This window comes from Hypanus sabinus, chromosome 7 (genome assembly GCF_030144855.1).
Source record: "Hypanus sabinus isolate sHypSab1 chromosome 7, sHypSab1.hap1, whole genome shotgun sequence".
Classification (NCBI taxonomy): domain Eukaryota; kingdom Metazoa; phylum Chordata; class Chondrichthyes; order Myliobatiformes; family Dasyatidae; genus Hypanus; species Hypanus sabinus.
Window position 1 is genome coordinate 84,674,471 of NC_082712.1, and position 24,094 is coordinate 84,698,564.

Consider the following 24,094-nt stretch of genomic DNA (forward strand, 5'->3'; position numbering starts at 1 on the left):
CCCTTCCCCTTTTCCCAACCATGATTCCCCTCTCCCTTCCCCCTTTCCCAACCATGATTCCCCTCTCCCTGCCCCCTTCCCTCTCTCAGTCCACAATAGAGACCCAGATCAGAATCAGATTTATCATCCCTCACCCATGTCATGAAATTTGTTTTTTTTTGCAGCAGAAGTACAGTGCCATACATTAAATTACTACAATACTGAGCAAAAGTCTTAGGCACCCTAGCTATCTAAATGTGCTTAAGAGTTTTGCACTGTACTGTACATGGCACCATAAACAACCCTGAGATTCATTTTCTTGTAGGCATATGCAGCAAATCTATAGAATCGATAAAAGACTGCACTAACTTGGGTGTTCAACCAGTGTAGAAGGCAAGCTGCAAATATGAGAAAAAAAATAATAAATAGATAGATAAATAAACAATAAATATTGAGAACATGAGATGAAGATTCCTTGAAAGTGAGTCCATAGGTTGTGGGAATATTTCAGTGATGGGGCAAGTGAAGTTATCCCCTTTGGTTCAAGAGCCTGATGGTTGAGGGGTAAAAACTGTTCCTGAACCTAGAGGTGTGAGTCTAGCAGCTCCTGTACCTTCTTCCTGATGGCAGCAGTGAAAAGAGAGCTGGGTGCTGGGTGTCCCTGATGATGGATGTTGTTTTCCTGTGACAGTGTTTCATGTAGATGTGTTCAATGGTGGGGAGGGTTTTACCCGTGATGGACTGGGCAGTATCCATTGCTTTTTGTAGGATTTTCTGTTCAAGGGCATTGGTGTTTCCATACCAGGCTGTGAAGCCCTCTCATGTACACACCAATAGAAGTTTATCAAAGTTTTAGATGTCATGCCGAATCTTTGCAGACCTCTAAGGAGGCAGAGGCACTGCTGTGCTTTCTCCATAATCACACTTTTGGTGCCAGGCCCAGGACAGGTCCGAGGAATTAAACTTGCTGACCCTCTCCACCTCTGGTCCACCAACAAGGACCGTCCCAGGGACCTCTGAAGTCAATAATCATCTCCTTGGTCTTGCTGACGTTGAGTTATTGAGGCACCCCTCAGCCCAATTTTCAATCTCTCTCCTACATGCTGATTCATCACCACCTTTGATTTGGCCAATGACAGAGATGCCATCAGCAAATTGAACGTGGCATTGGAGCTGTGCTTGGTCACACAGTCTTAAGGGTAAAGCGAATAGAGTAGAGGGCTAAGCACAAAGTGCTTCTGTGCTGATGGAGACTGTGGAGGAGATGTATTTGCCAATCCAAAATGACTGAGGTCTGCAAGTGAGGAAATCAAGGACCAAATTAAACAAGAAGGTATTGAGGCCAAGCTCTTGAAGGTTATTGATTAAACTTGACTGTACCTTGTATATCAGTTGCACTATCCTTCCAGTAGTTACAACTGCCCCCTCCATCTCAGATGGGGTAATGCAGCCAGAAGAATGAGTCTCTTTTTTTCCAGGGATTGTTACAGAAACCTGACCCCACATGAGGTTGGACGCTTGGTGACTGGTACCGGTCTTAGAGACAGAGGCACAGCCGTAGGCACCACAGTCGGAAAGTACACCTGTAGCTCACACCATAAGACATAGGAGCAGAATTAGGCAAATAGGCCCATCGACTCTCCTCCGTCATTCCATCCTGGCTGATTTATTATCCTTCTCAACCCCATTCTCCTGTCTTCTCCCTGTAACTTTTAACACCCTTACTAGTCTATCAACCTCCACTTTAAACATACCCAGCGACTTGGCCTCCACAGATGTCCGTAGCAAGGGATTCCACAGATCCACCACCCTCTTGCTAAAGAAACTCCCCCTCATCTCTATTGTCCTTCTATTCTGAGGCTGCGCCCTCTGGTCCTAGACTTCCCCCTCCCCATTGGAAATATCTAAACTCTGTCTAGGCCTTTCAATATTCGGCCTGATGAAGGGTCTCAGCCCCAAATGTTGACTGCTTATTTTTAACCATAGATGCTGCCTGACCTGCTGAGTTCCTCCTGCATTTTGTGTGTCTTGCTGCACACTGCCCACATGGTCAGGGTACGCCTGTGGCTCTCACAGCACTGACCAAGGCCCTTCAGCCCATCATACCCATGCTGACCTTTCTTGCCCATCTAACACTAATTCCATTTGCTCTCATTAGGGTCACATCTGTTTATTGCCTTGTCTGTTGAAGTTCCTGTCTCAATGCCTCTTAAGCATAATTGAATCTGACTGCACAACCTTCTCATTGATATCACCAATTCTCAGTGTAAAATTAAAAATCCCCCTGAGATCCTCTTTACATTTCCTGCCTTTTGTTTTTGACTTCTCTCAGTCCAGTCATTATGTGCTGTGTCATGTGACGTGAGTGATCAGGGTCTTTCCAGGACCAGGATTGTTCTTGGCAAATTTTTCTACAGAAGTGTTTTGCCATTGGCTTCTTCTGGGCAGTGTCTTTACAAGATGGGAGATCCCAACCACTATCAATACCCATCAGAGATTGTCTGCCTGGTGTCAGTGGTCACATAACCAGGACTTGTGATCTGCACTGGCTCCTCGTACGACCATCCCACCACCTGCTCCCCTGGCTTCATGTGACCCTGATCAGGGGGCTAAGCAGGTGCTACACCTTGCCCACAGGTTAGCAGAGGGAAGGAGTGTCTTACACCTCCCTTGGTAGAGGCACCTCTCCATCCTGCCACCCTACCATGGGAAAAAATGCTACCTGCCCTGTGTAAGGCCTCTCATTATCTTAGCATGATTGCAACTTATGCATTGGTCATGTGCTTGTAGCTTGCACAGCCAGAAGTATACCTGTAGACCGTGCATGAATTGTCTCCCCCTGCCCTATCCCCCCTTCCCCCCCTCCCCCTTCACCCTGTTTTACACATAGAACAGTACAGACCCTTCGGCCAACCTTTTAGACTAATTTAAGATCTCTCTTACCCTTCCCTCCCACATAACCCTCCATTTTCTCTTTCATCCATGTGCCTGTCTAAGAGTCTCTTTTTTTAAAACTTTTTTATTGTTTTCAAATGATTACAGAAAGAAAAAAAATATATACCCTCCCCCCTCCCCTTAGCCCCTCCCCCTAACATCCCTATAGAAAAAAAGAAAAAGAGAGTGCCTGGATAACGGAAGATCCCCACAAGCTCCACGGAGTTCGTAATAACTTTAGTATATATATTTATTTATTTCCCCAAATAACCAATTATTTTATCTTCGGAGCACCTATCTTTTGTAAATAAGGGTGCCAAATTTTCAAAAATGTTTCATATTTATCTCTTAAATTATAAGTAACTTTTTCAAGAGGAATACAGCTGGAAATTTCATTCTTCCAACGATCTATACTTAAGTATGAATCCAATTTCCAAGTAACTGCAATAGCCTTTTTGGCTACTGCCAATGCAATTTTTATGAATTCTTTCTGATATTTATTCAATTTGGGTTTCAATTTTATCCCTTCAATATCGCCTAATAAAAATAATATTGGATTATGTGGAAGTTGTGTTCCAATAACTTGTTCCAATAAAATTCTTAAATTTGTCCAAAAAGGTTGACTCTTAGAACAAGACCAAGTAGAATGTAAAAAAGTATCGATTTCTTGGTTACATCGGAAACACGGATCAGATAAATTTGGATTTAATTTATTTATTTTTTGTGGTGTAATATATAATTGATGTAAAAAATTATATTGCACTAATCTTAACCAGACATTTATTGTATTTGTCATACTATCAAGACATAGTCATGACCAATTTGTTTCTTCAATTTTAATATTCAATAGACCTATTTTTTTGTTAAACACTGATTATAAAATAATAGCAAAAATCTTATCTAGCAGATTATCTAAATACTTACCAAAATTAATACATATGGATCAAACAGGATTTATTAAAAATAGACAATCGGCAGATAACGTAACTCGGTTATTTAGTATAATTCATTTGGCTCAAAAGAGGGAGGAAATGAGTGTGGCAGTTGCTTTAGATGCAGAAAAAGCACTTGATAGATTGGAATGGGATTTTTTATTTAAGGTATTGGAAAAATATGGATTAGGAGTATCAATTATAAAATGGATTAAAACCTTAAATACAAATCCCAAAGCTAAAGTAGTGACAAATGGTCAAATTTCAACACCATTTCAGTTAACAAGGTCAACTAGGCAAGGTTGTCCATTATCACCAGCTTTATTTGTGTTGGCAATAGAACCACTAGCTGAATTAATTAGAATGTGCCCAGATATTAAGAGTTTCAGAGTTAACCAGGAAGAATACAAGATTAACTTATTTGCTGATGATGTTCTGCTTTATTTAACTAACCCATTGCACTCGTTGCGTAAATTATCCTCTAGATTAGAAGAATATGGGAAAATATCAGGTTACAAAATAAATTGGGATAAAAGTGAGATTTTACCTCTTACTAAAGGAGATTATAGTCAATGTTGATTAATAACTCAATTTAGATGGCCGACAAACGGTATAAAATATTTAGGTATAAGAGTTGATAATGATATAAAGAACATATAAATTAAATTATTTACCATTATTGAAAAAGATTCAAGAAGATCTTGATAAATGGATGATATTACCAATAACATTAGTAGGTAGAGTAAATACCATAAAAATGAATATATTCCCTAGATTACAATACTTATTCCAATCACTACCAATACAATTACCCCAGAAGTTTTTTGAAGAGTTAAATAAATATGTGAGGAAGTTTCTTTGGAAAGGTAAGATGTCAAGAATATAATTGGAAAAATTGACATGGAAATTTGATCTAGGAGGGTTACAACTTCCAAATTTTAAGAATTATTATAAAGCAAATCAACTTAGATTTATTGCTTTTTTATGAGAAAGATAGACCGGCATGGATTAGAATAGAACTAGATAAAATAGGAGAAAATACACCAGAAGATTTTATATAAAAATGGTAATCTAAATGGATACGGGAAAAGAAAGAATCTCCTATATTAAAGCATTTGATTGACTTATGGAATAAGATAACTGTTGATGATGAGACAAAGAAATCTTTTTAGCAAAGAGATGTTTAATTCAAAATAGACTTACTCCTTTTACAATGGATAATCAACTTTTATATAATTGGTTTCAAAAAGGGATTAGATATGTAGGAGATTGGTTTGAAGGAGGTATATTAATGTCATTTGATCAATTAAAGAATAAATATAAAGTATCAAACAACACTCTTTTTTGTTACTTCCAATTAAGGGCTTATTTAAGAGAAAAATTAGGTCAAACAATGTTATTGCCGAAATCTAATGAAATAGAAACTTTAATTCAAAAAGAGTCTCTTAAATGCCCCTAACGTATCTGCCTCTCCCACCAACCTGGGCAGCATGTTTTATGCACCCACCACTTTGTGTATAAAAAAAACACAAACACCCTTAACTTTGCTGATATCCCCTGCTCCGTTGACCCTTCCTGCTTGTTAGATTTCGTGACGGTTGGGGATTTGGGGTCTGATATCCTTGTATTTTCTTCAGTGTGTAGGCAATCAGTTTTTGTGTACAAGAGTGCAGGGTCTGGAAGTTTTGATGTTGCCATTCTTTTCTGTGAGCGAGCGGTTGGGGGGTTTTGGGCTTTACGCGTTTTGTTTCTTAATCATGTGTGGGGGGGAGATTATATCATTTTTCTCATCAGCTCCAATGATATTTCTGTATTTCGTGGCTATCTGGAGAAGATAAACGTCAGAGTTGGATTGTACATGCATACTTTGACAATAAATTGAACCTCTGACCCTCCAATCACATTAACATTATTCCCTGTTGTATCAGCCATTTCGGCTGACCACTCGATCTTTGCTGGTGCCAGATCTGCAGCTGAGGGGGAATGTGGGAAGTGAAATACTTTTGCAAAGGTCTAGTCATGTATGATGGGCCGAATCTCCTCATTGCCTACTGTGGCACAACAGGAAACAGTGTCAGACAATAACTCAAAGCGGGGAAACCAGTGCATTCTGCGGACTCTGCAGTAAGCTGCTTCTGTCTTTCCTGTGCAGTATACAGCCCCTCACAATGGAGAGCAGTGCCTACCCCTTCACCGCCTTCGCTGGGGTACCTGCCCTGGAACTCAACTTCAGAGAGGTAAGTGACAGCTGACTTCGACATCCACCTCACTGTGACCCTTGTAACTCCCAGCACCGGACTTCCCGTACAACCGTCACACTTCATTCGCACTGTCCCCTCCCAGTGCAACCGTCACACTTCATTCACACTGCCCCCTCCCCGTGCAACCGTCACACTTCGTTCACACTGCCCCCTCCCCGTGCAACCGTCACACTTCATTCACACTGCCCCCTCCCCTTGCAACCGTCACACTTCATTCACACTGCCCCCTCCCAGTGCAACCGTCACACTTCATTCACACTGCCCCCTCCCCGTGCAACCGTCACACTTCATTCACACTGTCACCTCCCCGTGCAACCGTCACACTTCATTCACACTGCACCCTCCCCGTGCAACCGTCACACTTCATTCACACTGCCCCCTCCCGTGCAACCGTCACACTTCATTCACACTGCCCCCTCCCCTTGCAACCGTCACACTTCATTCACACTGCCCCCTCCCCGTGCAACCGTCACACTTCATTCACACTGCCCCCTCCCGTGCAACCGTCACACTTCATTCACACTGCCCCCTCCGCTTGCAACCGTCACACTTCATTCACACTGCCCCCTCCCCGTGCAACCATCACACTTCATTCACACTGCCCCCTTCCCATGCAACCGTCACACTTCATTCACACTGCCCCCTCCCCGTGCAACCGTCACACTTCATTCACACTGCCCCCTCCCCGTGCAACCGTCACACTTCATTCACACTGCCCCCTTCCCATGCAACCGTCACACTTCATTCACACTGCCCCCTCCCCGTGCAACCATCACACTTCATTCACACTGCCCCCTTCCCATGCAACCGTCACACTTCATTCACACTGCCCCCTCCCCGTGCAACCGTCACACTTCATTCACACTGCCCCCTCCCCGTGCAACTGTCACACTTCATTCACACTGTCACCTCCCCGTGCAACCGTCACACTTCATTCACACTGCCCCTCCCCGTGCAAGCGTCACACTTCATTCACACTGCCCCCTCCCAGTGCAACCGTCACACTTCATTCACACTGCCCCCTCCCCGTGCAACCGTCACACTTCATTCACACTGCCCCCTCCCCGTGCAACCGTCACACTTCATTCACACTGCCCCCTCCCGTGCAACCGTCACACTTCATTCACACTGCCCCCTCCCCTTGCAACCGTCACACTTCATTCACACTGTCACCTCCCCGTGCAACCGTCACACTTCATTCACACTGCCCCCTCCCCGTGCAACCGTCACACTTCATTCACACTGCCCCCTTCCCGTGCAACCGTCACACTTCATTCACACTGCCCCCTCCCCTTGCAACCGTCACACTTCATTCGCACTGCCCCCTCCCCGTGCAACCGTCACACTTCATTCACACTGCCCCTCCCCGTGCAAGCGTCACACTTCATTCACACTGCCCCCTCCCCGTGCAACCGTCACACTTCATTCACACTGCCCCCTCCCCGTGCAACCGTCACACTTCATTCACACTGCCCCCTCCCCTTGCAACCGTCACACTTCATTCACACTGCCCGCTCCCCGTGCAACCGTCACACTTCATTCACTCTGTCTCCTTCCCCTTGCAACCGTCACACTTCATTAACAATGCCCCCTCCCCGTGCAACCGTCACACTTCATTCACACTGCCCCCTCTCCGTGCAACTGTCACACTTCATTCACACTGCCCCCTCCCCGTGCAACCGTCACACTTCATTCACACTGCCCGGTACTGGCAGGTTTCTTTTACCAGTCAAGGTTTTTAGCCCTGAGCTGAACCCACTCTCAGTCTGGCCTCTACCCTGTTTGCCATGGCAACCCTACTAAAGCCCTGACTGCAGCCAACATCGCTCTCTGGGTCACTGAGGCACGCACGCCTCCAAACCCCACGACGAGGTTGTGGTCCTCATGGAGGGTCAATCCCTCCAAACCCTACGCCGAGGTTGTGGTCCTCCTGGAGGGTCAATCCCTCCAAACTCTACACCGAGGTTGTGGCCCTCCTGGAGGGTCAATCCCTCCAAACCCTACGCCGAGGTTGTGGTCCTCCTGGAGGGTCAATCCCTCCAAACCCTACGCCGAGGTTGTGGTCCTCCTGGAGGGTCAATCCCTCCAAACCCTACGCCGAGGTTGTGGTCCTCCTGGAGGGTCAATCCCTCTAAACCCTACGCCGAGGTTGTGTTCCTCCTGGAGGGTCAATCCCTCCAAACCCTACGCCGAGGTTGTGGTCCTCCTGGAGGGTCAATCCCTCCAAACCCTACGCCGAGGTTGTGGTCCTCATGGAGGGTCAATCCCTCCAAACCCTACGCCGAGGTTGTGGTCCTCCTGGAGGGTCAATCCCTCTAAACCCTACGCCGAGGTTGTGGTCCTCCTGGAGGGTCAATCCCTCTAAACCCTACGCCGAGGTTGTGGTCCTCATGTAAATTCAATCCCTCCAAACCCTACGCCGAGGTTGTGGTCCTCCTGGAGGGTCAGTCCCTCCAAACCCTACGCCGAGGTTGTGGTCCTCCTGGAGGGTTAATGGCTCCAAACCCTACGCCGAGGTTGTGGTCCTCCTGGAGGGTCAATCCCACTAAACCCTACGCCGAGGTTGTGGTCCTCCTGGAGGGTTAATGCCTCCAAATCCTACGCCGAGGTTGTGGTCCTCCTGGAGGGTCAATCCCTCCAAACCCTACGCCGAGGTTGTGGTCCTCCTGGAGGGTCAATCCCTCCAAACCCTACACCGAGGTTGTGGTCCTCCTGGAGGGTCAATCCCTCCAAACCCTACGCCGAGGTTGTGGTCCTCCTGGAGGGTCAATGCCTCCAAACCCTACGCCGAGGTTGTGGTCCTCATGGAGGGTCAATCCCTCCAAACCCTATGATGAGGTTGTGGTCCTCCTGGAGGGTCAATCCCTCCAAACCCTACGCCGAGGTTGTGGTCCTCCTGGTGGGTCAATCCCTCCAAACCCTACGCCGAGGTTGTGGTCCTCCTGGAGGGTCAATCCCTCCAAACCCTACGCCGAGGTTGTGGTCCTCCTGGAGGGTCAATCCCTCTAAACCCTACGCCGAGGTTGTGGTCCTCATGGAGGGTCAATGCCTCCAAACCCTACACCGAGGTTGTGGTCCTCCTGGAGGGTCAATCCCTCCAAACCCTACACCGAGGTTCTGGTCCTCCTGGAGGGTCAATCCCTCCAAACCCTACGCCGAGGTTGTGGTCCTCCTGGAGGGTCAATCCCTCCAAACCCTACGTCGAGGTTGTGTTCCTCCTGGAGGGTCAATCCCTCCAAACCCCATGTCGAGGTTGTGGTCCTCATGGAGGGTCAAACCCTCCAAACCCTACACCGAGGTTGTGTTCCTCCTGGAGGGTCAATCCCTCCAAACCCTACGCTGAGGTTGTGGTCCTCCTGGAGGGTCAATCCCTTCAAACCCTACGCCGAGGTTGTGGTCCTCCTGGAGGGTCAATCCCTCCAAACCCTACGCCAAGGTTGTGGTCCTCCTGGAGGGTCAATCCCTCCAAACCCTACGCCAAGGTTGTGGTCCTCCTGGAGGGTCAATCCCTCCAAATCCTACGCCGAGGTTGTGGTCCTCCTGGAGGGTGAATCCCTCCAAACCCTACGCCGAGGTTGTGGTCCTCCTGGAGGGTTAATGCCTCCAAACCCCACACCGAGGTTGTGGTCCTCCTGGAGGGTTAATGCCTCCAAACCCTACGCCGAGGTTGTGGTCTTCCTGGAGGTCACTTTATTCAGCATTCTACGCACTGACGTGCTGCAGTCCGGACTGATCCTCTGAAATGATGACACTGAGGAATTTAAAGCTGCTGACCCTCCGATGAGGACTGGCTTCCTCCTCCTGAAGTCAGGCTGCTTGGTCTTGCTGTCACTGAGAGAGACGTTGTTGTCGTGGCACCATTCAGCCAGATGTTCACTCCCCCTCCTATATGCTGATCCATCACCGCATTTGATTCAGCCATGAGTTCTGTTTATGCTTCTCACAGCCTAGCACCCTCAACATTCCCTCTTTCAGCTTGGTTAATCCCCGTTTCCCATCAGGCAGAAGATACAAAAGCCTGAAAGCACGCACCACGAGGCTCAAAGAAGAGCCTGACTCCACTGTCATAGAGAATAGAACAGTCCCTGAGTACGATAAGGACTCTTTACCTCGCAATCTACCCTTGGTATGACCTCTCACCTTATTGTCTCCCTGCACTGACCTTTCTCTGTAACTGTGACACTTTATTCTGTTATTGTTTTCCCTTCTACTACCCCAAAGCACTGTGAAAATGAAAAGATCTGCTTGGATGACATACAAAATAATGATTTTCCCTCTTTGAAACTTAAGCTTCGTTTACCAATGTGCCAAATTTACCAATTAGCCGATTTTAACAATTTGTCAGTTTCACCTGTTTGTTGATTTAAAATTTGCCAGATTTACCAATTTACAGATTTAACAATTTGCCTGATTCACCAATTTACCAAATATGCAAATGTGGAAGTATCGGTCGTAGCTGCGAGGCAGAGTGGTCTCGGTACCAGAGTCCTGACGTTGCTTCTCTTGCCGCAGAGTGGCCAGGCCTATCCATTCCTCAACACCGAGAAGGACACCTTTGAGCGCCTCAACAGTAAGCTGAACGGCAGGCTGGGCGATTTCAGCGAGGCACTGGCACAGCTTGTTGGCCAGATGGTGATCAAACTGTCCCACAACGAACTGCTGCCCCTCAATTACCGCTCGTACAGTGAAGTGATCCTCAAGTATCTGTTGCAGCTCAAGACATTATCAGAGGAATTGAAGGTACTCTTATTCTGCACACCATGAACTAGCAGCATTGGTAACATCAAAACTACTAGCAGGGTTTCTTTAGTTTGTTGTTTGTCCCTGCCCTGGGAGTGTGTGATGGGACAGTGTAGAGGGAGCTTCACTCTGTATCTGACCCTGGGAGTGTGTGATGGGACAGTGTAGAGGGAGCTTCACTCTGTGTCTGACCCTGGGAGTGTGTGATGGGACAGTGTAGAGGGAGCTTCACTCTGTGTCTGACCCTGGGAGTGTGTGATGGGACAGTGTGGAGGGAGCTTCACTCTGTGTCTGACCCTGGGAGTGTGTGATGGGACAGTGTGGAGGGAGCTTCACTCTGTGTCTGACCCTGGGAGTGTGTGATGGGACAGTGTGGAGGGAGTTTCACTCTGTGTCTGACCCCGGGAGTGTGTGATGGGACAGTGTGGAGGGAGCTTCACTCTGTGTCTGACCCTGGGAGTGTGTGATGGGACAGTGTGGAGGGAGCTTCACTCTGTGTCTGACCCTGGGAGTGTGTGATGGGACAGTGTGGAGGGAGCTTCACTCTGTGTCTGACCCCGGGAGTGTGTGATGGGACAGTGTGGAGGGAGTTTCACTTTGTGTCTGACCCCGGGAGTGTGTGATGGGACAGTGTGGAGGGAGCTTCACTCTGTGTCTGACCCTGGGAGTGTGTGATGGGACAGTGTGGAGGGAGCTTCACTCTGTGTCTGACCCTGGGAGTGTGTGATGGGACAGTGTGGAGGGAGTTTCACTCTGTGTCTGACCCCGGGAGTGTGTGATGGGACAGTGTGGAGGGAGCTTCACTCTGTGTCTGACCCTGGGAGTGTGTGATGGGACAGTGTGGAGGGAGCTTCACTCTGTGTCTGACCCTGGGAGTGTGTGATGGGACAGTGTGGAGAGAGCTTCACTCTGTGTCTGACCCCGGGAGTGTGTGATGGGACAGTGTGGAGGGAGCTTCACTCTGTGTCTGACCCTGGGAGTGTGTGATGGGACAGTGTGGAGGGAGCTTCACTCTGTGTCTGACCCTGGGAGTGTGTGATGGGACAGTGTGGAGGGAGCTTCACTCTCTGTCTGACCCTGGGAGTGTGTGATGGGACGGTGTAGAGGGAGCTTCACTCTGTGTCTGACCCTGGGAGTGTGTGATGGGACAGTGTGGAGGGAGCTTCACTCTGTGTCTGACCCTGGGAGTGTGTGATGGGACAGTGTAGAGGGAGCTTCACTCCGTGTCTTATCCCAGGAATGGTTGATAGGACAGCGTACATGGGACATAGGTGTATATAACAGTCAACAGTCACATGTTGTCCCAAACTATGTAAATTCACAATTTAATACTGAGCTAAATGAATGCTTTTCCTGTGCATCCATGTTTGTCCATTCTTGGCACAGTCATGTGCCTGCCGAAGAGATTTGAAACTGCTCTGCTTGAGCCGGGCATCTGTTCTCTATCTGCATTGTATTGCTTGCTGCCGTTTATTACGTTCGTCATGTTAACGAGTCACATCAATGGCAGCAAGGTGGTAAAAGTGAAGGGAATAAGCTACATATTCTTGCTCATGTCATTGGTGTTTGTAGCTGGGGATTGGCGGAGGGCATCATTTTTGCTGACAGAAATTTAGCGGCAAAACTAATGCAAGAAGAACTGCTGCTTGTCGTACAGACTGTATAACTCGGTGATGTGACGGCGGCTTCAATGATTGCTCCAAAACATTAAACCTTTATTGGCCATTAGCATTAATCAAGCATTGTTGAGTGTTATCCCAGCGGTCAGCTAAAGATATTACCTCTGCTGGTGAGAAACTGCAACAAAATAAGCAAGAATATGTAACTTATTCACTCGTGAGACTAGTTACCATAACGAACGTGACGTCTCCCCTCAGCTACTGACAGCCCTGAGGAAAGAATCAAAATCTGTCTGCCCTGCCCCTATAACACATACGCTCTATTACCCTTATTGTGTGCAGTTTTGGTCACCAAATTACAGGAAGGATACTAATAAGGTTGAAAGAGTGCAGAGAAGGTTTACAAGGATGTTGATAGGACTTGAGAAACTGAGTTACAGAGAAAGGTTGAATAGGTTAGGACTTTATTCCCTGGAGTGTAGAAGAATGAGGGGAGATTTGATAGAGGTGTATAAAATTATGATGGGTATAAATAGAGTGAATGCAAGCAGGCTTTTTCCACTGAGGCTAGGGGAGAAAAAAACCAGAGGATGTGGGTTAAGGGTGAAGGGGGAAAAGTTTAAAGGGAACATTGGGGGGCTTCTTCACACAGAGAGTGGTGGGAGTGTGGAATGAGCTGCCAGATGAAGTGGTAAATGCCGGCTCACTTTTAACATTTAAGAAAAACTTGGACAGGTACATGGATGAGAGGGGTATGGAGGGATATGGTCCAGGTGCAGGTCAGTGGGACGAGGCAGAAAAATGGTTCGGCACAGCCAAGAAGGGCCAAAAGGCCTGTTTCTGTGCTGTAATGTTCTATGGTTTTCAAACTCTAACTGAATGGACCGTTCTGGAAGGAGATTTACTCCGTATCTAACCTTTAAACCTTACATACAGTTCAGATCAAATTTAACCCTTTTTGACAATTGACAGCAGTAGAAATGCCCTATATGCCATTTTTAGCCAAAATTTGATGCATTTTCCTAAAGTGACCCAAAATGCGCAAAAATTAAAATAGTTAAAAATGTAATACTTTAGTACAGGTGCTACATTGAGGCTGTTCCGGGTCAAATTTGACCCGTATCTATTGAAATGGATTTTAGATCTCTGAAACATTAATGAAGGATTAATCACCCATTTATTAATGTCATATAGGCTATTTATACATTCTACATTGATCTGTGGTTCAGAATTTGGTATAGACACTTGTTATGAAGGGATTCTTGGGCTGAGTCAAAATTGACCCGGATCATACTGAATATGAATATAGAATAAGGGTTAAAGAGGAGCAGGGCCTGCGGTAATCGGTAATCTATTCGGGTATGGTCGACAAAGAATTGATGGTTTTGCCGGGAGCAAAGTGACTGATAGACCGGGGGCACAACGCTTTATGGTACCAGCAACCAGGGTTCAAATCCCACCACTGTCGGTTCTCTCTGGGTTTACTCCAGCTCTCTGCTTTCCTCCCACAGTCTAAAAGTAAGTAGGCGAGGATTAAATCAGGGGTTCAAAGGGCTGGAATAGCCTTATTCTGCGCTGTATCTCAATAATAATCAATAAATAGATTCTCCTGGTACAATACAAGTTACGAACACAGTTTCTTACTTGGATCTTCTCTGTGCCTCCTCATCCTGCCTCATTCCCCAATTGCTCTCCTGCACCCTACCCCCTCGCCCATATATTTCCTCCATCCTCTCCCCTCCCCCCACACTCTGACCTCCACCCCGCACACACAGAGCCGGGGTCTCACCCTCCAGTGGCTGTTTTCAGCGCGAGGGGACTTCAACCGAGCAGCCGAGCGGCTCAACAACCTGATCCTGTCCTCGGATGAGAAGGACGAGCGTCTTGCCCGAATCTACAACAACAAGATCATGAGGGTATGCACTGGCCGAGGGCCCCCACCCTCCTCACCAGGCCTGGGGTTGACGGAGTGAGGGAGGGCTTGAGGGCTGGAGATGGGAGTTAATTGAGGGGAGGTTGTGATGGATGATGGTGGGACCGGGGGAGGAGATGAATGGGGGGTGGGCTTGAATGGAGGGTGATGGGCATCGTCAGCGGGGCAGGGGCAGAGCTGGTGGGGGTGAGGGGAAAGAAAAGTTAGGGAGTGAAGTCAGACATTTAGGATGGGGACAGACCAAGGGAAGGTGATGGCGAGTTGGTGGTGGTGAGAGAGAGGCAAGAACATGAGAGATAGAGAAACAGAGCACGAGATGAGAGACGGAGAGAGATTGAGAGATGCAGAGAGAGACAGGGAGAGATTGACAGACGCAGAGACAGACAGGGAGAGATTGAGAGATGCAGACAGAGACAGGGAGAGATTGAGAGACACAGAGAGAGACATGGAGAGATTGAGAGATGCAGAGAGAGACAGAGAGATTGAGAGACACAGAGAGAGACAGGGAGAGATTGAGAGATGCAGACAGAGACAGGGAGAGATTGAGAGATGCAGAGAGAGACAGGGAGAGATTGACAGACGCAGAGAGAGACATGGAGAGATTGAGAGATGCAGACAGAGACAGGGAGAGATTGAGAGACACAGAGAGAGACAGGGAGAGATTGAGAGATGCAGAGAGAGACAGAGAGATTGAGAGACACAGAGAGAGACAGGGAGAGATTGAGAGATGCAGACAGAGACAGGGAGAGATTGAGAGACACAGAGAGAGACCGGGAGAGATGCAGACAGAGACAGGGAGAGATTGAGAGACAGAGAGAGATAGGGAGAGATTGACAGACGCAGAGAGAGACAGGAAGCGATTGAGAGATGCAGAGAGAGACAGGGAGAGATTGAGAGACACAGAGAGAGATAGGGAGAGATTGAGAGATGCAGACAGAGACAGGGAGAGATTGAGAGACACAGAGAGAGACCGGGAGAGATGCAGACAGAGACAGGGAGAGATTGAGAGACAGAGAGAGATTGAGAGATGCAGAGAGAGACAGGGAGAGATTGAGAGACGCACAGAGACAGGGAGAGATTGAGAGATGCAGACAGAGACAGGGAGAGATTGAGAGACACAGAGAGAGACATGGAGAGATTGAGAGATGCAGAGAGAGACAGGGAGAGATTGAGAGACACAGAGAGAGATAGGGAGAGATTGAGAGATGCAAACAGAGACAGGGAGAGATTGAGAGACACAGAGAGAGACCGGGAGAGATGCAGACAGAGACAGGGAGAGATTGAGAGACAGAGAGAGATTGAGAGATGCAGAGAGAGACAGGGAGAGATTGACAGACGCAGAGAGAGACAGGGAGAGATTGAGAGATGCAGACAGAGACAGGGAGAGATTGAGAGACACAGAGAGAGACATGGAGAGATTGAGAGATGCAGAGAGAGACAGAGAGATTGAGAGACACAGAGAGAGACAGGGAGAGATTGAGAGATGCAGACAGAGACAGGGAGAGATTGAGAGATGCAGAGAGAGACAGGGAGAGATTGACAGACGCAGAGAGAGACAGGGAGAGATTGAGAGATGCAGACAGAGACAGGGAGAGATTGAGAGACACAGAGAGAGACAGGGAGAGATTGAGAGATGCAGAGAGAGACAGAGAGATTGAGAGACACAGAGAGAGACAGGGAGAGATTGAGAGATGCAGACAGAGACAGGGAGAGATTGAGAGACACAGAGAGAGACCGGGAGAGATGCAGACAGAGACAGGGAGAGATTGAGAGACAGAGAGAGATAGGGAGAGATTGACAGACGCAGAGAGAGACAGGAAGCGATTGAGAGATGCAGAGAGAGACAGGGAGAGATTGAGAGACACAGAGAGAGATAGGGAGAGATTGAGAGATGCAGACAGAGACAGGGAGAGATTGAGAGACACAGAGAGAGACCGGGAGAGATGCAGACAGAGACAGGGAGAGATTGAGAGACAGAGAGAGATTGAGAGATGCAGAGAGAGACAGGGAGAGATTGAGAGACGCAGAGAGACAGGGAGAGATTGCAGACGGAGACAGGGAGAGATTGACAGATGCAGAGAGAGATTGAGAGATGCAGAGAGAGACAGGGAGAGATTGAGAGACAGAGAGAGATTGAGAGATGCAGAGAGAGACAGGGAGAGATTGAGAGACACAGAGAGAGACAGGGAGAGATTGAGAGATGCAGAGAGAGACAGGGAGAGATTGAGAGACACAGAGAGAGACAGGGAGAGATTGAGAGATGCAGAGAGAGACAGGGAGAGATTGAGAGACACAGAGAGAGACCGGGAGAGATGCAGACAGAGACAGGGAGAGATTGAGAGACAGAGAGAGATTGAGAGATGCAGAGAGAGACAGGGAGAGATTGACAGACGCAGAGAGAGACAGGGAGAGATTGAGAGATGCAGACAGAGACAGGGAGAGATTGAGAGACACAGAGAGAGACATGGAGAGATTGAGAGATGCAGAGAGAGACAGAGAGATTGAGAGACACAGAGAGAGACAGGGAGAGATTGAGAGATGCAGACAGAGACAGGGAGAGATTGAGAGATGCAGAGAGAGACAGGGAGAGATTGACAGACGCAGAGAGAGACAGGGAGAGATTGAGAGATGCAGACAGAGACAGGGAGAGATTGAGAGACACAGAGAGAGACAGGGAGAGATTGAGAGACACAGAGAGAGACAGGGAGAGATTGAGAGATGCAGAGAGAGACAGAGAGATTGAGAGACACAGAGAGAGACAGGGAGAGATTGAGAGATGCAGACAGAGACAGGGAGAGATTGAGAGACACAGAGAGAGACCGGGAGAGATGCAGACAGAGACAGGGAGAGATTGAGAGACAGAGAGAGATAGGGAGAGATTGACAGACGCAGAGAGAGACAGGAAGCGATTGAGAGATGCAGAGAGAGACAGGGAGAGATTGAGAGACACAGAGAGAGATAGGGAGAGATTGAGAGATGCAGACAGAGACAGGGAGAGATTGAGAGACACAGAGAGAGACCGGGAGAGATGCAGACAGAGACAGGGAGAGATTGAGAGACAGAGAGAGATTGAGAGATGCAGAGAGAGACAGGGAGAGATTGAGAGACGCAGAGAGACAGGGAGAGATTGCAGACGGAGACAGGGAGAGATTGACAGATGCAGAGAGAGATTGAGAGATGCAGAGAGAGACAGGGAGAGATTGAGAGACAGAGAGAGATTGAGAGATGCAGAGAGAGACAGGGAGAGATTGAGAGACACAGAGAGAGACAGGGAGAGATTGAGAGATGCAGAGAGAGACAGGGAGAGATTGAGAGACACAGAGAGAGACAGGGAGAGATTGAGAGATGCAGAGAGAGACAGGGAGAGATTGAGAGACACAGAAAGAGACAGGGAGAGATGCAGACAGAGACAGGGAGAGATTGAGAGAGAGACAGGGAGAGATTGAGAGAGAGAGATGGAGAGATTGAGAGACACAGAGAGAGACAGGGAGAGATGCAGACAGAGACAGGGAGAGTTTGAGAGACACAGAGAGAGACAGGGAGAGATTGAGAGACGCAGAGAGAGATAGGGAGAGATTGAGAGACGCAGAGAGAGACAGGGAGAGATTGAGAGACGCAGAGAGAGATAGGGAGAGATTGAGAGACACAGAGAGAGACAGGGAGAGATTGAGAGACGCAGAGAGAGATAGGGAGAGATTGAGAGACGCAGAGAGAGACAGGGAGAGATTGAGAGACACAGAGAGAGACGGAGAGATTGAGAGATGCAGAGAGAGACAGGGAGAGAGATGCAGACAGAGAGACAGGGAGAGATTGAGAGATGCAGAGAGAAACAGGGAGAGATTGAGAGACACAGAGAGAGATTGAGAGATGTAGAGAGAGACAGGGAGAGATTGAGAGATGCAGAGAGAGACAGGGAGAGATTGACAGATGCAGAGAGAGACAGGGAGAGATTGAGAGATGCAGAGAGAGATAGGGAGAGATTGAGAGACACAGAAAGAGACAGGGAGAGATGCAGAGACAGGGAGAGGTTGAGAGATTGAGAGAGAGACAGGGAGAGATTGAGAGACACAGAGAGAGACTGGGAGAGATGCAGACAGAGACAGGGAGAGATTGAGAGACACAGAGAGAGACCAGGAGAGATGCAGACAGAGACAGGGATAGATTGAGAGATACAGAGAGAGGCAGGGAGAGATTGAGAGACAGAGAGAGATTCAGAGATTGAGAGAGAGACAGGGAGAGATTGAGAGACACAGAGAGAGACAGGGAGAGATGCAGACAGAGACAGGGAGAGATTGAGAGACACAGAGAGAGACAGGGAGAGATTGAGAGACACAGAGAGAGACAGGGAGAGATGCAGACAGAGACAGGGAGAGTTTGAGAGACACACAGAGAGAGAGGGAGAGATGCAGATAGAGACAGGGAGAGATTGAGAGAGACACAGTGAGAGATAGGGAGAGATTGAGAGTCACAGAGAGAGATGGAGAGATTGAGAGACACAGAGAGAGACAGGGAGAGATGCAGACAGAGACAGGGAGAGATTGAGAGACACAGAGAGAGACAGGGAGAGATTGAGAGACGCAGAGAGAGACGGAGAGATTGAGAGACACAGAAAGAGACAGGGAGAGATGTAGACAGAGACAGGGAGAGATTGAGAGAGAGACAGGGAGAGATTGAGAGACAGAGAGATAGAGAGATTGAGAGACACAGAGAGAGACAGGGAGAGATTGAGAGATGCAGACAGAGACAGGGAGAGATGCAGAGAGAGACAGGGAGAGATTGAAAGACACAGAGAGAGAGACAGGGAGAGATTGAGAGATGCAGAGAGAGACAGGGAGAGATTGAGAGATGCAGAGAGAGATGGAGAGATTGAGAGATGCAGAGAGAGATTGAGAGACACAGAGAGAGACTGGGAGAGATGCAGACAGAGACAGGGAGAGATTGAGAGACACAGAGAGAGACCAGGAGAGATGCAGACAGAGACAGGGATAGATTGAGAGATACAGAGAGAGGCAGGGAGAGATTGAGAGACAGAGAGAGATTCAGAGATTGAGAGAGAGACAGGGAGAGATTGAGAGACACAGAGAGAGACAGGGAGAGATGCAGACAGAGACAGGGAGAGATTGAGAGACACAGAGAGAGACAGGGAGAGATTGAGAGACACAGAGAGAGACAGGGAGAGATGCAGACAGAGACAGGGAGAGTTTGAGAGACACACAGAGAGAGAGGGAGAGATGCAGATAGAGACAGGGAGAGATTGAGAGAGACACAGTGAGAGATAGGGAGAGATTGAGAGTCACAGAGAGAGATGGAGAGATTGAGAGACACAGAGAGAGAGGGAGAGATGCAGACAGAGACAGGGAGAGATTGAGAGACACAGAGAGAGACAGGGAGAGATTGAGAGACGCAGAGAGAGACGGAGAGATTGAGAGACACAGAAAGAGACAGGGAGAGATGTAGACAGAGACGGAGAGATTGAGAGAGAGACGGAGAGATTGAGAGACAGAGAGATGGAGAGATTGAGAGACACAGAGAGAGACAGGGAGAGATGCAGACAGAGACAGGGAGAGATTGAGAGACACAGAGAGAGACAGGGAGAGATTGAGAGACACAGAGAGAGACAGGGAGAGATGCAGACAGAGACAGGGAGAGTTTGAGAGACACACAGAGAGAGAGGGAGAGATGCAGATAGAGACAGGGAGAGATTGAGAGATGCAGAGAGAGATGGAGAGATTGAGAGATGCAGAGAGAGATTGAGAGACACAGAGAGAGACTGGGAGAGATGCAGACAGAGACAGGGAGAGATTGAGAGACACAGAGAGAGACCAGGAGAGATGCAGACAGAGACAGGGATAGATTGAGAGATACAGAGAGAGGCAGGGAGAGATTGAGAGACAGAGAGAGACAGGGAGAGATGCAGACAGAGACAGGGAGAGATTGAGAGACACAGAGAGAGACAGGGAGAGATTGAGAGACACAGAGAGAGACAGGGAGAGATGCAGACAGAGACAGGGAGAGTTTGAGAGACACACAGAGAGAGAGGGAGAGATGCAGATAGAGACAGGGAGAGATTGAGAGAGACACAGTGAGAGATAGGGAGAGATTGAGAGTCACAGAGAGAGATGGAGAGATTGAGAGACACAGAGAGAGACAGGGAGAGATGCAGACAGAGACAGGGAGAGATTGAGAGACACAGAGAGAGACAGGGAGAGATTGAGAGACGCAGAGAGAGACGGAGAGATTGAGAGACACAGAAAGAGACAGGGAGAGATGTAGACAGAGACGGAGAGATTGAGAGAGAGACGGAGAGATTGAGAGACAGAGAGATGGAGAGATTGAGAGACACAGAGAGAGACAGGGAGAGATGCAGACAGAGACAGGGAGAGTTTGAGAGACACAGAGAGAGACAGGGAGAGATTGAGAGACGCAGAGAGAGATAGGGAGAGATTGAGAGACGCAGAGAGAGACAGGGAGAGATTGAGAGACGCAGAGAGAGATAGGGAGAGATTGAGAGACACAGAGAGAGACAGGGAGAGTTTGAGAGACAGAGAGAGACAGGGAGAGATTGAGAGACGCAGAGAGAGATAGGGAGAGATTGAGAGACGCAGAGAGAGAGACAGGGAGAGATTGAGAGACGCAGAGAGAGAGATAGGGAGAGATTGATTGATGCAGAGAGACAGAGAGAGATTGAGAGACACAGAGAGAGACAGGGAGAGATGCAGACAGAGACAGGGAGAGATTGAGAGACACAGAGAGAGACAGGGAGAGATTGAGAGATGCAGACAGAGACAGGGAGAGATTGAGAGACACAGAGAGAGACAGGGAGAGATTGAGAGATGCAGACAGAGACAGGGAGAGATGCAGAGAGAGACAGGGAGAGATTGAAAGACACAGAGAGAGAGACAGGGAGAGATTGAGAGATGCAGAGAGAGACAGGGAGAGATTGAGAGATGCAGAGAGAGATTGAGAGATGCAGAGAGAGACAGGGAGAGATTGATTGACGCAGAGAGACAGAGAGAGATTGAGAGACACAGAGAGAGACAGGGAGAGATGCAGACAGAGACAGGAAGAGATTGAGAGAGAGACAGGGAGAGATTGAGAGATGCAGAGAGAGACGGAGTGATTGAGAGATGCAGAGAGAGACAGGGAGAGATTGGGAGACGCAGAGAGAGACAGGGAGAGATGCAGACAGAGACAGGGAGAGATTGAGAGACAGAGAAACAGGGAGAGATTGAGAGACGCAGAGAGAGAGACAGGGAGAGATTGAGAGACTCAGAGAGAAACAGGGAGAGATTGAGAGACGCAGAGAGAGAGACAGGGAGAGATTGAGAGACACAGAGAGAGACAGGGAGAGATTGAGAGACACAGAGAGAGACAGGGAGAGATTGAGTGATGCAGAGAGAGACAGGGAGAGAATGAGAGACACAGAGAGAGACAGGGAGAGATGCAGACAGTGACAGGGAGAGATTGAGAGATGCAGAGAGAGATGGAGAGATTGAGAGATGCAGAGAGAGAGAGGGAGAGATTGAGAGATGCAGAGAGAGGCAGGGAGAGATTGAGAGACACAGAGAGAGACAGGGAGAGATGCAGACAGAGACAGGGAGAGTTTGAGAGACACAGAGAGAGACAGGGAGAGATTGAGAGACGCAGAGAGAGATAGGGAGAGATTGAGAGGCGCAGAGAGAGACAGGGAGAGATTGAGAGACGCAGAGAGAGATAGGGAGAGATTGAGAGACACAGAGAGAGACAGGGAGAGATTGAGAGACGCAGAGAGAGATAGGGAGAGATTGAGGGACGCAGAGAGAGACAGGGAGAGATTGAGAGATGCAGAGAGAGACAGGGAGAGATTGAGAGATGCAGAGAGAGAGACAGGGAGAGATTGAGAGATGCAGAGAGAAACAGGGAGAGATTGAGAGACACAGAGAGAGATTGAGAGATGTAGAGAGAGACAGGGAGAGATTGAGAGATGCAGAGAGAGACAGGGAGAGATTGACAGATGCAGAGAGAGACAGGGAGAGATTGAGAGATGCAGAGAGAGATAGGGAGAGATTGAGAGACACAGAAAGAGACAGGGAGAGATGCAGAGACAGGGAGAGGTTGAGAGATTGAGAGAGAGACAGGGAGAGATTGAGAGACACAGAGAGAGACTGGGAGAGATGCAGACAGAGACAGGGAGAGATTGAGAGACACAGAGAGAGACCAGGAGAGATGCAGACAGAGACATGGATAGATTGAGAGATACAGAGAGAGGCAGGGAGAGATTGAGAGACAGAGAGAGATTCAGAGATTGAGAGAGAGACAGGGAGAGATTGAGAGACACAGAGAGAGACAGGGAGAGATGCAGACAGAGACAGGGAGAGATTGAGAGACACAGAGAGAGACAGGGAGAGATGCAGACAGAGACAGGGAGAGTTTGAGAGACACACAGAGAGAGAGGGAGAGATGCAGATAGAGACAGGGAGAGATTGAGAGAGACACAGTGAGAGATAGGGAGAGATTGAGAGTCACAGAGAGAGATGGAGAGATTGAGAGACACAGAGAGAGACAGGGAGAGATGCAGACAGAGACAGGGAGAGATTGAGAGACACAGAGAGAGACAGGGAGAGATTGAGAGACGCAGAGAGAGACGGAGAGATTGAGAGACACAGAAAGAGACAGGGAGAGATTGAGAGATGCAGAGAGAGACAGGGAGAGATTGAGAGATGCAGAGAGAGAGACAGGGAGAGATTGAGAGATGCAGAGAGAAACAGGGAGAGATTGAGAGACACAGAGAGAGATTGAGAGATGTAGAGAGAGACAGGGAGAGATTGAGAGATGCAGAGAGAGACAGGGAGAGATTGACAGATGCAGAGAGAGACAGGGAGAGATTGAGAGATGCAGAGAGAGATAGGGAGAGATTGAGAGACACAGAAAGAGACAGGGAGAGATGCAGAGACAGGGAGAGGTTGAGAGATTGAGAGAGAGACAGGGAGAGATTGAGAGACACAGAGAGAGACTGGGAGAGATGCAGACAGAGACAGGGAGAGATTGAGAGACACAGAGAGAGACCAGGAGAGATGCAGACAGAGACATGGATAGATTGAGAGATACAGAGAGAGGCAGGGAGAGATTGAGAGACAGAGAGAGATTCAGAGATTGAGAGAGAGACAGGGAGAGATTGAGAGACACAGAGAGAGACAGGGAGAGATGCAGACAGAGACAGGGAGAGATTGAGAGACACAGAGAGAGACAGGGAGAGATGCAGACAGAGACAGGGAGAGTTTGAGAGACACACAGAGAGAGAGGGAGAGATGCAGATAGAGACAGGGAGAGATTGAGAGAGACACAGTGAGAGATAGGGAGAGATTGAGAGTCACAGAGAGAGATGGAGAGATTGAGAGACACAGAGAGAGACAGGGAGAGATGCAGACAGAGACAGGGAGAGATTGAGAGACACAGAGAGAGACAGGGAGAGATTGAGAGACGCAGAGAGAGACGGAGAGATTGAGAGACACAGAAAGAGACAGGGAGAGATGTAGACAGAGACAGGGAGAGATTGAGAGAGAGACAGGGAGAGATTGAGAGACAGAGAGATGGAGAGTTTGAGAGACACAGAGAGAGACAGGGAGAGATTGAGAGACGCAGAGAGAGATAGGGAGAGATTGAGAGACGCAGAGAGAGACAGGGAGAGATTGAGAGACGCAGAGAGAGATAGGGAGA

The 24,094-nt window shown here is 48.4% G+C and overlaps 1 protein-coding gene across 1 annotated transcript in view; it reads left to right on the forward strand.

Moving 5' to 3' along the window:
* Positions 1-24,094, forward strand: part of tfr2 (transferrin receptor 2) — a 75,715-nt gene that overhangs the window by 45,622 nt on the left and 5,999 nt on the right. The window contains exons 16-18 of the mRNA XM_059975014.1: positions 5,998-6,082; positions 10,619-10,846; positions 14,241-14,381. Coding sequence (XP_059830997.1) covers positions 5,998-6,082; positions 10,619-10,846; positions 14,241-14,381 — 454 coding nt within the window. The remainder of the gene's footprint in view (positions 1-5,997; positions 6,083-10,618; positions 10,847-14,240; positions 14,382-24,094) is intronic.